Below are 15189 nucleotides of genomic sequence, written 5' to 3'. Positions count from 1 at the left end.
AGTAGGAGCATGAGAGGAGGAGGGGCAGAGAGAGGGGGACAGGGAAGTGGGCTCTGTGCTGACAGCAGCGAGCCTGATGTGGGGCTCTAACTCATAAACAGTGTGATCATGACCTGAGCCAAAGTCAGACGCTCAATCAACTAAGCCACCCAGATGCCTCCAAAATAATAATTTTTTTACAGAAAAAAATTCAACAGAAGCAGAAACGAGAGTTTCACAAGGTTGTCAGACAGAGGATCAAACTACGAAGTCCATATCAATACCGCCACTTCAGCATTAGCTAATTTAATAAAAATGTAATAAAAAACAACACATCATTCACAAAGGGGGGGGAGGAACCCAGTAAATTATCTCAGTATTAAATTTAAAAAACACTGCATAGCACATTTAAGGAGAAAACTGTAAAAGAAGATCCGACTAAATAAAGAGACACATTATATTTGCAGTTAAAAAAAAAACAAAAACCTTTCTTAAATTAAAAAACATCACTTTACTAAAAAAGGACCTCAATATTAAGAAATGTATCAGGGGGTGCCTGGATGTCTTAGTCAGTTAAGCGTCCAACTTTGGCTCAGGTCATGATGTCATGGCTTATGAGTCTGAGCCCCACATCGGGCTCTGTGCTGACAGCTCAGAGCCTGGAGCCCGCTTCAGATTCTGTGTCTCCCTCTCTCTTTGCCTCTCTCCTGGTGGTGCTCTGTCTCTCTCCCTCAAAAATAAATAAATGTTAAAAAAAAAAATGAAAAGAGAAGATAAGCCCCACTTATGGTTGACATAAAAATATATAAACATATTTGTATAATGTAAATCTATATAATATATGACTTAATAAAAGCCATGTTTCTTAACTTTTATATATTCATAGTCTTTCTGCCGCAAGCTGACTTTGGGCCACTTCTTCACCCTCTCTACCCTACTTCTGCAGAGGACTGAGTGAAAGCTCAGTAAACATCATGTGATCAGGTAAGTGGCCACCAAGTGGACACGAGAGAGAGAGAGAGAGAGAGAGAGAGAGAGAGAGAGACTCAGAAGATCCATCATTACTATTTACAGCTCGTGAGTGAACGGTTTTGCTAAAAGTCCCCAGATGATTAAGAAGGAATTAATGGTCATTCCACTAAGACTTTTTTACCACCCTAAAAGTGACCTTTCTCTTCATCCCTTTTGTGGCTTCCAGCTCCCAAGTATCCTGGAAGCCTTCTACTCACCAGGAGAAGCCTAGGCAAAGGTCTCCCTGACAGTTACTACATTCCAAAACCCTCTCAGAATGTGGCCCTGATATCCTAAAGTCTGCAGCCCCACCTATGTCAGAAACAGCACAGGAATCCACACCAAGCTGGTAACTAGGCTCTCTTTTTTACACTACCTGACACTTCCTTAAACTGCGTCAGAGTGAAGTCAAGCTGTCCAAGTCCTCTAGGACTTAGATAAATAGTTTGTGATTTCTTCTGGCAGCCCAAACAATTAGGCAAATAATCATCAGGGAAAATCTAGATGAAATTCCCCCCACAATCAGAATACCAAGAAGATGAGATCTCCATAAAAATATCACGTTCCTCCCCCCAACTTAATTTGTCCAGAAATAAAATCAGGCATCTCCTGTTGTCTCACGTTGGCTACAGCAACAGTCAAACACCAGATATACAATACAAAGTCGAGAACTTGATTAGCTGTGTGCAATAATCCATTTTTAAATATTTATAGTGTCTGATAGTATAATATACTGGCATCTTTATGGGGAATTCACAAAGGCCATGTTGAGGCTCCCCAATGCATAAACACTATGTGTAATACAGGAATCTATATATATCTATATATGAACATATCTGTATCTACCTAATAATTGGACACACGTAGTAATTTAACACACTCATGTAGTTTATCAATGTATTTCTTAGAGTTAAAGATTTTAGGAGTTCTCAAGTATTGTTCAGTCTTTTCAGAAATTAAAAAAAAGGCTCAGGGAAGAAGAGTGGTGTACCTATGATCAAATTCCTAGTGCAATGTTTCTCAAAGTGTAAAATTCAGCATCAAATTACATGGGTGATTCGCTAAAGAGGCAGATCCCTAAATAACCATCACCATGACCAGAGGAGAACCTCTGAGGGTAGGACCTGGAAAACTGCATTTTAACCATCTCCCAGTTGATTCTTAAGTATGTTATATATCTTTGAGTTTGAGAACCCCACTGGGCTAACTTGTAAGAAAGCTAGAAACAGAGTCCAGGTTTCTTAAAATCCAGTCCCAGCACTCTCTTAAGACCATCTATCTGTTTCAGACAAGCTGTGCGAACCAAGGTAGCAACAAGTTAAATATAAAGCACTGTGGCTAACTGTGCAGGGTCTGAGGACACCTTGCTGAATTCTTACTCTGTCCCTTTCCAGTTACATCACTATGGATAAGATGCTCAGTTCTCTGGGTCTTCATAGGCTCATGTGTAATGAGGGTAATAAGAGGGCTACCTCTTAAGGTCTCCAAGAGGATTAAATTAGTTAATGTAAGTAAAAGGTTTAAAATACTGGCTGACATAGGGTAAGCACTCAGTAATATTTTCCTACTGCTTGAAAATTATCTTCAAGTACCTGTTGCATTGGGAAACCTCAAAAGCACCCTAACTGTAATGTGGCCCTCAGTCATAAACATTAATCTGACCTAGTACATAAGATTAAACAGTAAGAGGGGCGCCTGGGTGGCTCAGTCGGTCGAGTGTCCGACTTCAGCTCATGTCATGATCTCACGGCTCCTAAGTTCAAGCCTACGTCAGGCTCTGTGCTGACAGCTGAGCCTGGAGCCTGCTTTGGATTCTGTGTCTCCCTCTCTCTCTGCCCCTCCCCTGCTCACACACTGTCTCTGTCTCTCTCTCAAAATAAAAATAAACAAACAAAAAAAAGATTAAACAGAAAGGGGTACCTGGGAGACTCAGTTGGTTAAGCATCCAACTCTCAATCTCAACTCAGGTCTTGATCTTAGGGTCCTGAGTTCAAGCCCCAAGTTGGGCTCCATGTGCTCCCCACCCAAAAAGATTACACAGTAAGAGCACTTAAAAATGATTTGACCACACAGACTTCTAGATCCTAGGGGTTATGAGGTACATTGAAGGGCAGAAAAGTGTACTAAAATGCCAAAGCCATATAGATGTTAAAACGATATAGTTACCTGGATTTCAACTCATCATGACATCTCAACATCATTCCCATGGGAAAGTTAAAAAGCACAGACTTATTTTAATTTACATCATAAGGAATGTGATGAGAACTTACAGATCTGTGCTAAAAGCATGAAGCTAAAAATAGTAGTACAAGTGGTAGGAGGACTAGTAATGTTAGCAGCTACTATTTATATAATGTGCTAAGCACTTAATGAACATAGTCTTTAGTCCCCGAAATCTTACGAGGCAGACATTATGTTGCTAATTTTTTAAGTCAAGGACATAGGATATTTGTCATAGGATACACAGAGAGTAAGCAGTGGAAAAGGGATTCAAAAGTGGGCACATCTGTCTCCAAAATGCATGTTCTCGACTGTTAACACTATTATCACCTCCTAGAGTAACAAAATTGAGCACTCACCACCAAAGGCTTACAGATGCCAAGGTGTACAATGCCTGGTGGCACAGCTTTCAACACGTCCACGGCTTCAGCAAGTGTGGCGTTCTCCAAACAGTATTCGTTGACTGAGACCAGGCGGTCTCCAGGTAGTAGTGCCCCCGCTCTTTCTGCAACACCATCTGCCACCAGGGAACGGATCACAATCACTGATCGTGTGGGATCCAAAGGGTCCTAAAGGATCAAGTAAAGAAGTAAAATAAGAAAGAAAATGAGTCCATTTTTGAAAATACATGTATTCATGATTCTAATTGACTATTTATTATAAGTGTCCAGTATTCTGGTAATAATTCTTCCCAAGACCTCTGTTAAAATATCACTCTATACATCTACACAAATATCAGCTGATATCATGGTGGAAACATAATCCTAACAATTGCGGTTACATATCTGAGGGTTCAATACATATAAATTTCTTCTTTAAACTTTTGAAAACTGCTATTTTGTTGGACCACAAGAAGTCTATTGACAGTTGAGTAAGATTCTCTGACATCCTCAAACATCCACATGATGGACCACGGACAAGTCTGCTCTTGGACAATAAGTAGGCGTTAAGTGTACTATGATAAAGGATACTTCATTGTTATGTCTTCCACCAGTATAAAGTCCTCCTGCTAAAACAAAGTCCAAAAAAGACACAGAATCCATGGAATATCCCGCTGCATGAAAATAGTTGTTTAAAAATAACATAATTATAATTTATAATTTAATGGGGCGCCTGGGTGGCTTAGTCGGTTAAGCGTCCGACTTTCGCTTAGGTCATGATCTCGCGGTTCGTGGGTTCGAGCCCCGCGTCGGGCTCTGTGCTGACTGCCAGCCCAGAGCCTGGAGCCTGTTTCAGTCTGTGACTCCCTCTCTCTCTGACCCTCCCCTGCTCATGCTGTCTCTCTCTCTCCTAGAAATAAAACATTAAAAAAATATATAATTTAATAACATGATATTGGGACACGTAGGTAAGAACTATTCTGATATAAGAAAATTGAGTGTCACTTCGTGAACAACACTAATGTGAAAATCTCTCTCATCTCCTGGAAAGGCCCCATTTTTCTTTTTATTAAGCAGCACTGAAGATAATGTTGACATTCAATAAATACATTTGGTTAATAACCAGTCCATTATTTTTTTACTTTATTGGACACTGATATACAGCACTTACTATGTGTCAGGCTCTATTCTAAGTGCTTTACGCTAACACTTGTCTCTGTTTTTACAGATGAGGAAACTAAGGCTCAGAAAGCTCAAGGAACTTGCCAAGATTACCCATGTGGTAAGCAGCAGAGCTAGGATTAAACTCAATCAGTCTGACTCCTAAATTGTTACTCTTGACCACCATGCTCTGCCACTTGCTCCACTTTAAAGTAACAGTACTACAGGGGCGCCTGGATGGCTCAGTCAGTCAAGCATCTGACTTTGGCTCAGGTCATGACCTCAAGGTTGGTAAGTTCGAGCCCTGCGTCGGGCTCTGTGCTGACAGCTAAGAGCCTGGAGCCTGCTTCAGATTCTGTGTCTCCCTCTCTGCCCCTCCCCCTGCTCATGTTCTGTTTCTCTCAAAAATAAACAAACATTGAAAAAAATTTTTTTAATAAAACAAAATAATAGTACTATAGCTAAACCTCAAACTTTAAGCAAGAGAAAAAATAATCAAATCCCAAACATGACCCTTGGTTTGTCTATGTTGTTCCCACAGTTTCATTATGCACATACTGTTCCATAAAGGCAAGATGGAATAACAGGAGATTTTGCTACTATTGAACCCTTCCTGACAAAAGAGAAAGTGTCATGTTTTGTGTTAGAATCAGAAGACTTAGGAATTAGCAAAGTGAGAATGTGCCAAGTTCCAGGTTTTGTCAGTTTGAAATGGCTGATGGTTCTTTCGAAGTTTCTGATTCAGTTTTCTATACCTCTGTGCTCTGGACGTCAAGGTTCATTTTCAAGTACTATACAGAATTTTAACCAAATATGTCATATTTAAATCAGCAAAAAGCCATGTAGCTAATTCCTTGAAAAATGCCTTCAAACGTAACTGTTGTTTCTCTCCTTAACCTTGCTTTTCTGCTCCAAGGTCAAGAGATTCTTGATAAATTGCTAACATACCCCAATATATATAACACCTCAAATTTACAAAGAGAATTGAAAGTAAAATTAGTCACGAATACTCACTAATAAAGTACACAGTGCTAAACTATAATTACACCAATATTTTCAAGTAGAGGGAGCTATTGCATAGGAAGAGAAGAGAAAAGAACAAGAAAAAAAAAGTACAGTGGTATATCAGCAGGCAATCAGTGCAGATATAAAAGAGCTGTCTATTTTGTCACCAGCAACCATGAATCACAACACACTTTTCATTCTGAAATATGAAACCATTACATTTTAAGTCTGACACACTAATAAATAAGCTGTACAATTATGTCCTTCATTTAGGATGTCAGTTTATGATGAAAGGCTTTTTTATTAGGGGGGAAGGGAAACTACATAATAGCATATTCCTTTCATGAAATGCACAGAAAGCAGCTAGCATTACTTCATATTAATAATTTCTAAACTTTCTTAGGGAAAACTGCAACAGTAGAACACACCAAAAGCAATACACCAAAAGCAAATAAATGATTTCACGAGGTTAGTGCAAGCAATCTCTTGCAGTTTCATAGAACGCCAAACCAGAAAGTACTATTTTTAACCTTAACTGGGTGAACAGGTTTTCAAAATGTAACCAAACCAGCTGAAGTGATAATCAGAAACATTTCAGAGAAAGATTAACTGGGAAATAACAGAAAAAGAACGATTAATACATTTCCCTTATTATAGAACAGTCATGGTGAGCATTCATTTATACAAAGTGCAGTCTTCTTTAGACCTCAAGCTAGTACTAGGTGTGCTTCCTTACGAAAATTTATTCAGACTTCGATCTCTAGTTATTCTTAACACTAAGTCCAATCTACCACCGCTTTTCCTGGAGAAGAGAACCCAATGGCAGCATCTTTGTCATTTAAAAAAAAAAAAAAAAAAAAAAAAGACAAATCATCCATTTCTGAAGATGCCCCATTATGGAAAACCACTATTTCATTTTCTGTGATGACTTTTCTAACTGTGTGATTTCCCAGGTAGCTGAATGAAGTTGCTTTAATGAGTAACAGTCATTTCCTTTCATGGGCCATCACATGCAGCACCACCCTATGGAAAGACAGCAGCTGCTCCTGCCTACTAGGGCAACTGCTGTTCTTGAGGCTTCGCTGCATTAAAAATGCTTAAAAACCAGCTTGATTTAGGCTACTCATCATCAGAAAAGTCTGTTTCCTGAACACTCTAGCCCATACAATCATACCCATGTTATAGCAAACAAAATGTTATAATGGTTATTTCTTAAGACTTCTACCCAACTTTGAGACCCCATGTAGATTTTTTTTTAAGTTCCCATTGGTTCTTATGACCATTTACCTTAATTTTAAACCCTCTAATTCTTCCTATTTCGGTAAATAACACTGCAAGGAACATGGTCTTCTAAAATCAAGACACTGTTTTAGACTAAACAGTCAACAGAGGGCACTAAAGACCAATCACTAGAACACAAGAAACAGCATCTTTTACTAGGACAGCTACTCTTTTCTGAAGGATTTGGTTGTTCTCTAGTCAGAAGCCTTGTATCATTATGCACATTATAACAGTATTCCATATTCTTGCTTCAACTTAACCATTTATGAAAGTTGTCCCCTATAGCTCTTAAACATATTATCAAACTCTGACAATCAGTTAAGAACAGCTAACTTCCCTCAGAATGCCAGACCAAAAGACAGAAGATCTGACTTGAATTCTTCTCACTACTTAGCAATGAAATCCTGAGAATCCAAATACCTGGTCTGTCTCACAAGTGAATACCATCACTGTACCTGCCTGAAGAAAAGTGCATGTAAGAATTTTTGAGGTTTCTTGAAGTGATGCTAATGTTTGATGTTATAAACACAGTATATTTCCATGTTGGGAGAAATCCAAGTTGACATCTCCTCTCCTCCCATAATCCCTGACTGGCATTACCATATACCCAAGCACCCACTTAATCCCTCTCCCATTAACTCCTCCACTGAGTTGCTAGCTAGGGTTGATCTTCTATCTTTTCTATCTGACTCTTTCTCTCCATTTCTGCTTCAACTACCTTGGTTCAGCTTCTCATTATTTTGTGCGTGTGCAACTGTTAGTCTCACTCTCTCCACTCTTGCCCCCATCAGTTTATTTTCCACAGAGATAAAAGAATGATCTTTAAAAATAAAAACATGATCGGGGAGCCTGGGTGGCTCAGTCGGTTGAGTGCCTGGAAAGATCTTGCGGTTTGTGAGTTTGAGTCTTGCATGGGGCTGTCTGCTGTCAACGCAGAGCCTGCTTTGGATCCTCTGTCCCCTTCTCTCGGCCCTTCCCTCCTTCACTTGCTCTCGTGCTCTCTCTCTCTCCCTCTCAAACATAAACATTTTTTTAAATAAATAAAAATTAAATTAAAAATGTGATCATCATTTTCTCTCTGTTTGAATCACTTTAGTGACACCCAATTGCCTTCAGAATCAAGTCTTAACTGCTTGGTAGAGCAATTCCTTCAGATGTGCAGATGAGTCTAGGCTCCTCTCGCTCTTCCCACATGTGCGACTGTTCGTTCCCATTTGCTCCACAAAGATACAGAACTACTGAAACCCAGCGACTGTGAAATGCTTTGACGTATTGTGTGACATCCTACAAACCATTCCATCTGCCAGGAATACTTTCCTTGCCACACTACCAGTCATCTACATTTTCACCACCCGAGTCAGCTCAAGTGTTTCTACCAATGAGAAGCCTTCCCTGACTTCCCAAAGCTGACTCAGGCACTTTCCCTTCTTGTGATAGCCCTAAATCTAGAAGAGGAGATTCACATAGCATTTGTCATAATATAGTTTTCCTTACTGTCCCCTATCTCCTAAAATAACTTAGGTCTCCTGCTTGCTAGATGTATCCACCACACTTTGCATTTTCTCTATTATAACACTTTTGGTATTTTACAACATTAACTGTCTTATCTATTAAAAATAAGCTTCATGAGAGCAAGGGTATGTTTACTTATTAGCTGCTTTATTTCCAAGACCTACTAAAGTGAATGCCATATGGAAGGTACTGAACAGTAGTTGACAAAGTGATTGGCAAACTATTTACCTTCTCTCTCCTCACTGGACTGTTAAGTCAAAGGCAAAGGCCACATCCCATCATATGTGAATAAGAACAACAAAGGTTAGCACTTACTGAGTGCTTACTATGCCAGGAATGTTCTAGGAATCTTACTAGAATTCATTTATTAACCTTCACACCACCATGAGGTAACTACCATTATTACCCCTACTGTCAAGATGAGAAAACTAAAACAGGAACATTAACCAGGGCACACAGTTGAGAAATGGCAGAGCCAGAATTTAAGCCAACTGGTTAAGTTCCAGGGTTTATGCTCTTAGCCACTAAGGGATGCAGTTTCTCTATCTTCAAGTATTTAATTAGTACTGAAAGAAGGCAAATTGACAGAAGATATATTTATTACCTTGCCAAAGTGTATAAACTGAGGCCCTTACATATGACACTTGGCCACTACAGGTTTATATATCAGTATCTAGTTGATGAAGTTAGCACAGAATGTACAGCTTGGCTGCCATGTACAAATAAAACATGCATTTGTCTGCAAAATTTTAATTTATATCTACTCTCTCAAGAATCCATTCATTTGGTGAGCTAAGGACATCTTTACATGAAGCGATACATACATGTGACAATAATTATGCCCAAATGGATGGGATTCAAAGTTTCTATGGTGTCTATAAAATGTAGTATATGAATATTTGTGTACCTTCCCACAGCTCAAAGAGATCAGGGTTCATATAAACTAAGGCAAGGTGCAGGGGCATACCTGGGGCAGAACAGTGGTTCAGTCAAAATGTGGGCTCTGTGACAGATGGCTATCAACCTGAAGATGTGGGGAACTCTAGCCATGAAGCTGCCCCATAAGTAAAACTACCAATATAAGCAAGCAATGATGACAAGCTCACTGGAAAGGCATGGAGCAGGGAATGTTACAGAGAGAGGAGACAATAAGAAATAAGCAAGAAAAGTGGTCACATTGAATAAAATTGGCCAGAAATACACCAGTTAAGAGTTATTTTTTAAAGAAGAACATGAGATGTATACCCTGGGAAGTTCTGACATTCAACATGTGTATGCTTTGCAGTATTACTCCAATGCAGAAAAACGTGGATTCAAAATAAAGAACAACGTTTTGGTTATTTTTTAATTCTACACTCAACACCCTAAGTTTTAAAAGCATTAAGGACAGGCAGAGAAGGACAAATATCATATGTTTGCACGTATAGGAGGATTAGGAGGAACTTGACGGAGGAACAAGGGGGAGAAGAAGGGCGGAAATGGTGGGGGAAAGGGAGAGAAGCAAACCATGAGAGACTCTTGAATGCTGACAAAAACTGAGGACTGATGGATGTGGGGGGAGGGGGGGATGGGCATGGAGGAGGACACTTGTGGGGATGAGCACTGAGTGTTATGTGGAAACTAATTTGACAATAAACTATTAAAAAAATAAATAAATAAAATAAAGCATTAAGGAAATGGAATATGAGTTTTTATAGCAGAATGGCATAGAGAAAGAGCATATTTTATTTCAGATAAAAATCTGTGTCTAATAGATCCATGGGACAGGATAGAGAGCCCAAAAATAGATCGATGCATATATGGCCAATTAATCTAGACAAAAGCAGCAAGAATATACAATTGGGAAAAGATAATCTTTGCACTAAATGGTGTTGGGAAAACTGGACAGTTACATGCTCTATGAAATGACTGCTTTCCTACACCATACACAAAAATAAATTCAAAAGGAATTAAAGATCTAAATGTGAGACCCGAAACCATAAAACTCTTAAAACACAGGCAGTAATCTCTTAAACACCAGCGTTACCAACATATTTATGGATATATCTCCTCAGGCAAGAGAAACAAAACCAAAAATAAACTATTGGGACTATAGCAGAATGAAAAACTTTAGCACAGAAAAAAAGAAAAAAAAATCATCAACAAAAGGCAACCTAGCAAATGGGAGAAAGTGTTTGCGAATGATATATCTGATAAGGGGTTAATATCCAAAGTCTATAACTTACACAACTCAACACCAAAAAGAAACTGATTGAAAAACAGATAGAGGACCTGAACAGACATTTTCCTAAAGAACATATACAGATGGCCAACAAACACAGGAAAAGATGCGCAATACCACCAGTCATTAGGGAAATGCAAATCAAAGCTACAATAAATATCATCAAAACCTAGTCAGAATGACTAGTACCAAAAAAGACGAGAAATGACAAGCGTTGGCAAGGATGTAGAGAAAAGGAAACCCTCACGCACTGTTGTAGGGAATGTAAACTGATGCAACCACTGTGGAAAACAGTGTGGAGATTCCTCAAAAAATTAAAAATAAATACCCTAATCCCACTGCCAGGATTTACAACAGTCAAGATACGGAAGTAACCCAAGTGTCCATCAATAGATGAATGAATAAAGAATATGTGGTGTGTGTGTGTGTGTGTGTGTGTGTGGAATATTACTCAGCCATTAAACAGAATGAAATCTTGCCATTTTCTACAACATGGATGGCATTATGCTAAATGAAATAAGTGAGACACAGAAAGACAGATACCATATGATTTCACTTATACGTGTAATCTAAAAAACAAATTAAACAGACTCTCAAACACAGAGAACTTGTGGTTGCCAGACAGGAGGCAGGAAGGAAGATCAGTGAAACAGGTGAAGGGGTTTAAGAGGTACAAACTTCCAGTTATGAAATAAATACATCACAGAAACAAAAAGTACAGCATAGGGAATATATTGTAATATATTTAGTCAGTAATATTGTTGCATGCAGAAGGATGGTAACCACACTTATCATGGTGAACAATGAGTAGTGTATAGAACTGGCAAATCACTACATTATACACCTGAAACTAACATTACACTGTATGTCAACTACACTTCAATAACAAAAATATTGTATATAAATGGCTTTACCTTTGATAATTCTGACACTGTCAACTGAGTACAGTATATTAAAATATAAAATTGGCCTATAGAAAACTCATGAGAAGAAACATGGTTAAGTCATATAGTCTTAATATTACGTTTAATTACTCTAAGTAGTTGATTATTAAAGTTGTTTGCTGCTGTACAGCTCACCACACCAAAATAACTGCTCACCTGTACCAGAATCCTTCATCAAAATGAAATGACCCCAAAAAATGACTAGGATAACAACCTCAAACAATTATGAAATAGAAAGTGCTCCACAAATGAACAGATTTCCTAATCAATGAATTCAATGTTGTGGTATACATTATCACAGAATTAGGCTACCGAGCCTAAGTCCACAAATATTTATTCATGTAAGTATGAGGAAGTGTATTTCGAAGATAATTTTAAAGAATCTACATACCATGAGGTAGATAGCTATGAAATATTTGATGAGAAAACTGCTCCAAATCAGTAATACTCAACTGAGAGAAAACTATAAAAGTAGCAAGTAGCAAATATTTGTTTCTTGAGAGCATATTCTTAAATGTGGCCATTATTACTTGAACTAAAGAGTATCAGGGGTACCTGGGTGGTTCAGTTAAGCATCCAGCTCTTGATTTCGGCTCAGGTTATGATCTCTTTGTTCATGAGATCAAGCCCCATATTGGGCTCTGTGCTGATGATGCAGAGCCTGTTAGGAATTTTTCCCTTCACTCTGCCCCTCCCCTGCTCATGCTTTCTCTCTCAAAATAAATAAAAGAAACATTAAGAAAAAAATCTTTGATCTGAAAAGAGTATTAAGTTAAAACATAAATAAGTAAATTTTCAAAGATCTCAAGGAAGTTACTAAATTGGAGAATGCTGAAAGAAACCATTAAATTTAAAAGGGAGACCACTAACTCCTCCATCCTGGAGGTAGGCAGGAAAAGCAGCTGGTACAAAGAAAGGCAAAGGAAAGTTTTACACTCACACACACACACATACACACCAGTGATCTGCAGAAGCTCTGAGGTACAACTGGCATGAATTAAAATTTCCATTGTGAGCAGGGTCAATCAGGAAACTGGAATCCAAATTTTTTTTTTTTTTTTTTTTTTTTTTTAAGGAGAAAATATACATAGGAGAAAAAGACAAGGAAGACAGTTATTCAATCTACTAAGTGGTAGAATGGGTGTGGATTAGAGGTCAGGAAACAGTTTTGAGCCCCAGGGTGGTGCCAGCATGGCTGTGTATAGATTCAGAAGTTCATTTCTCTGAGTCAGTTTCCTCGATTGTAAAATGAGAACACTGGATACATGACAGTTAGGATCTGTTTCCCCAACTCCAAAATCCTGTAACTAAATTTGACAGAGTATCTTGAGTCAAATTTGTCATTAATTTCTACCAAAACATTCAGAAAACCACTATAAAAAGAAGGGAATGATGGAAGTTAACTCAAAACAGCATCAGCAATGAAAAAGACACACACTGTGATCACAAATATGGTATAATTACAGTTAGTGGGGTCTTTTAAGAACTCATAAAAAGGCCACTGACTACACAAGATCTAACTCCTGGGTCTCGTACTATCAAAACAAAATATATGACAAAATTCTAATGACATGTTTTTTATATGATGAATCTTAAAACAACTTTTGTTTTTCCCTTTGCCATTTTTAGATTGCAACAAAAGACATGTCAGGGACTATTACTTGAATTAAAATCACTAGGATATTTCTGGTTTAAGATAGTGGGATGTAATTAATTATACTAAAAGAGCTTCTGATTTGACCAACAAGCTAAGCATTTACTTTTAGGAAAGAGAAATAAATGTATTTATAGTGAATGCGAGGCAGTAAATAAATGATTTAATGAATAATGGGCAAGCTACCTTATTAGAATTTAATCCCATTTTTAACTATTTTATAATATAGCCAAGTATTACACTAATCGTACCAATTACTGCAACGCCATCGTGTTCAAACTACCCACAAAATACATTCAGTCCACTCAAGATAGATTAAACTGATATGGTTCCTAACTCCTTGTGTCTTATTACTTCCTAAATACTATTAGGCATTAAGAATAGATTTTTCCATGTGTCATACATAGAACCAAACAGTCCCTGAGCAGCAGAGTAAGCACAGCATGTCAGGCAATTAAAAGTGCAATGGAAGAGAAGTGGACAGAGAAACTGCTAAAAATTCAAAATATATTGTAAACAGGGAAAAAAATACAGAAGCTTGCACATAATTTTAATCTGCATAGCTTGGTACTTCAAAAGTCTATTTTAAGCCCTATAATAATTTAAATGGTTCAAGCAGGAGTCCAAAGGAAATTGCTTCTTGAAGACTACTGCCTTCTCTTATCCCCTTCTAGTCTCCGATTAGGTATTTTCCTTGGCTATTAGATCTGTTGCTTGAAGGTTGACAATTTTTTGCCATGCTGTAATTGTTTCCCATTCACTCCTGACCCAGGACTTTTGCTGGTTTTAAGGAAAATAAAACAAAATAAACCACATAACAATTCTTTATCTATAAGTCCCATCATCTGTCTGAAATGTCCACTAATCAGACAGCAGTACTCAAGTACAGAGTCATTCCCTCTATTAAAATTACATTAGTTGGAAAAAAATTCCATTAGTTGAAATGTGAATATACTTCACATTATGGGACTGCTGCTTAAAAATGGTTAAGGNGTGCTGACAGTGCAGAGCCTGCTTGGGATTCTCTCTCTCCCACTCTCTCTGCCCCTCTCCCACATGCACACCTGTGCTCTCTCTCAGAAATGAATAAACTTTAAAAAAATTTACTGACCTAAACTTTATTCAGTCATTCTGCAAATATTTATCATTTACCATATGGTAGGTAATCAAGGATGTACTGGGGAAGAAAAATTGAGACAGTACCTAAAATTTGTTTTATATGCTCTTACATTAATGAATATATAAACTTCTAGAATCTTGCAGTACTGATATTTCTTGATAAAAAATATTTCCCTAAATATGCATTATTTAGAATCAGCAAATCATAATTCAGTAATATTCCAGGGAAAAGTTCTAATAACAGAGAGGGTTATCAGGCATAGAAATATGCCAGCAAAAATGAACAATCTATTTCAGTAATCTTAAATCATACTGCCTAAATATGGAATTTAATGTTCTTACATAATGCTCTAAGTATTTTTCTTTTAATCTGTTCCCGAATGCCTTATTATATTAAAAAAATTGATTTTTCTATAACTTGGCATTTTATATGCTTTGATAGAGTACATTTTGCTTTATTAAACCACAATGTGTTTAGGCAGCACTAAAGTATTAAAATATGCATCTTAGAAGTGAAGAGATTTTTTGCCAACAATCTTAAATTCCCCATGATAATCAGAAGGTCTAAAAATACTATAAACTGGTAAACTGATAAAACATATAGATATATGTCTTACTGTGATCTTTCACACACACATATCTGCCCAAATACATTAGTGACTTGACTCTAGTTATAATTGGAGTAGCATAAATGTTATGTGT

The 15189-nt window shown here is 37.6% G+C and overlaps 1 protein-coding gene across 4 annotated transcripts in view; it reads right to left on the bottom strand.

The window, feature by feature from the left end:
* PATJ (PATJ crumbs cell polarity complex component) overlaps positions 1-15189 on the bottom strand; it is a 391357-nt gene that overhangs the window by 306452 nt on the left and 69716 nt on the right. For all 4 annotated transcript variants that reach the window (XM_077768086.1, XM_077768084.1, XM_077768085.1 and 1 more), the window contains one exon: positions 3570-3779. In XM_077768086.1, the coding sequence (XP_077624212.1) occupies positions 3570-3779 (210 nt within the window). The remainder of the gene's footprint in view (positions 1-3569; positions 3780-15189) is intronic.

Source organism: Crocuta crocuta, unplaced genomic scaffold (genome assembly GCF_008692635.1).
Source record: "Crocuta crocuta isolate KB4526 unplaced genomic scaffold, BGI_CrCroc_1.0 scaffold85, whole genome shotgun sequence".
Lineage (NCBI taxonomy): Eukaryota > Metazoa > Chordata > Mammalia > Carnivora > Hyaenidae > Crocuta > Crocuta crocuta.
Note: the sequence above shows the minus strand (reverse complement) of the source record. Positions and strands in the feature narration are given on the sequence as shown.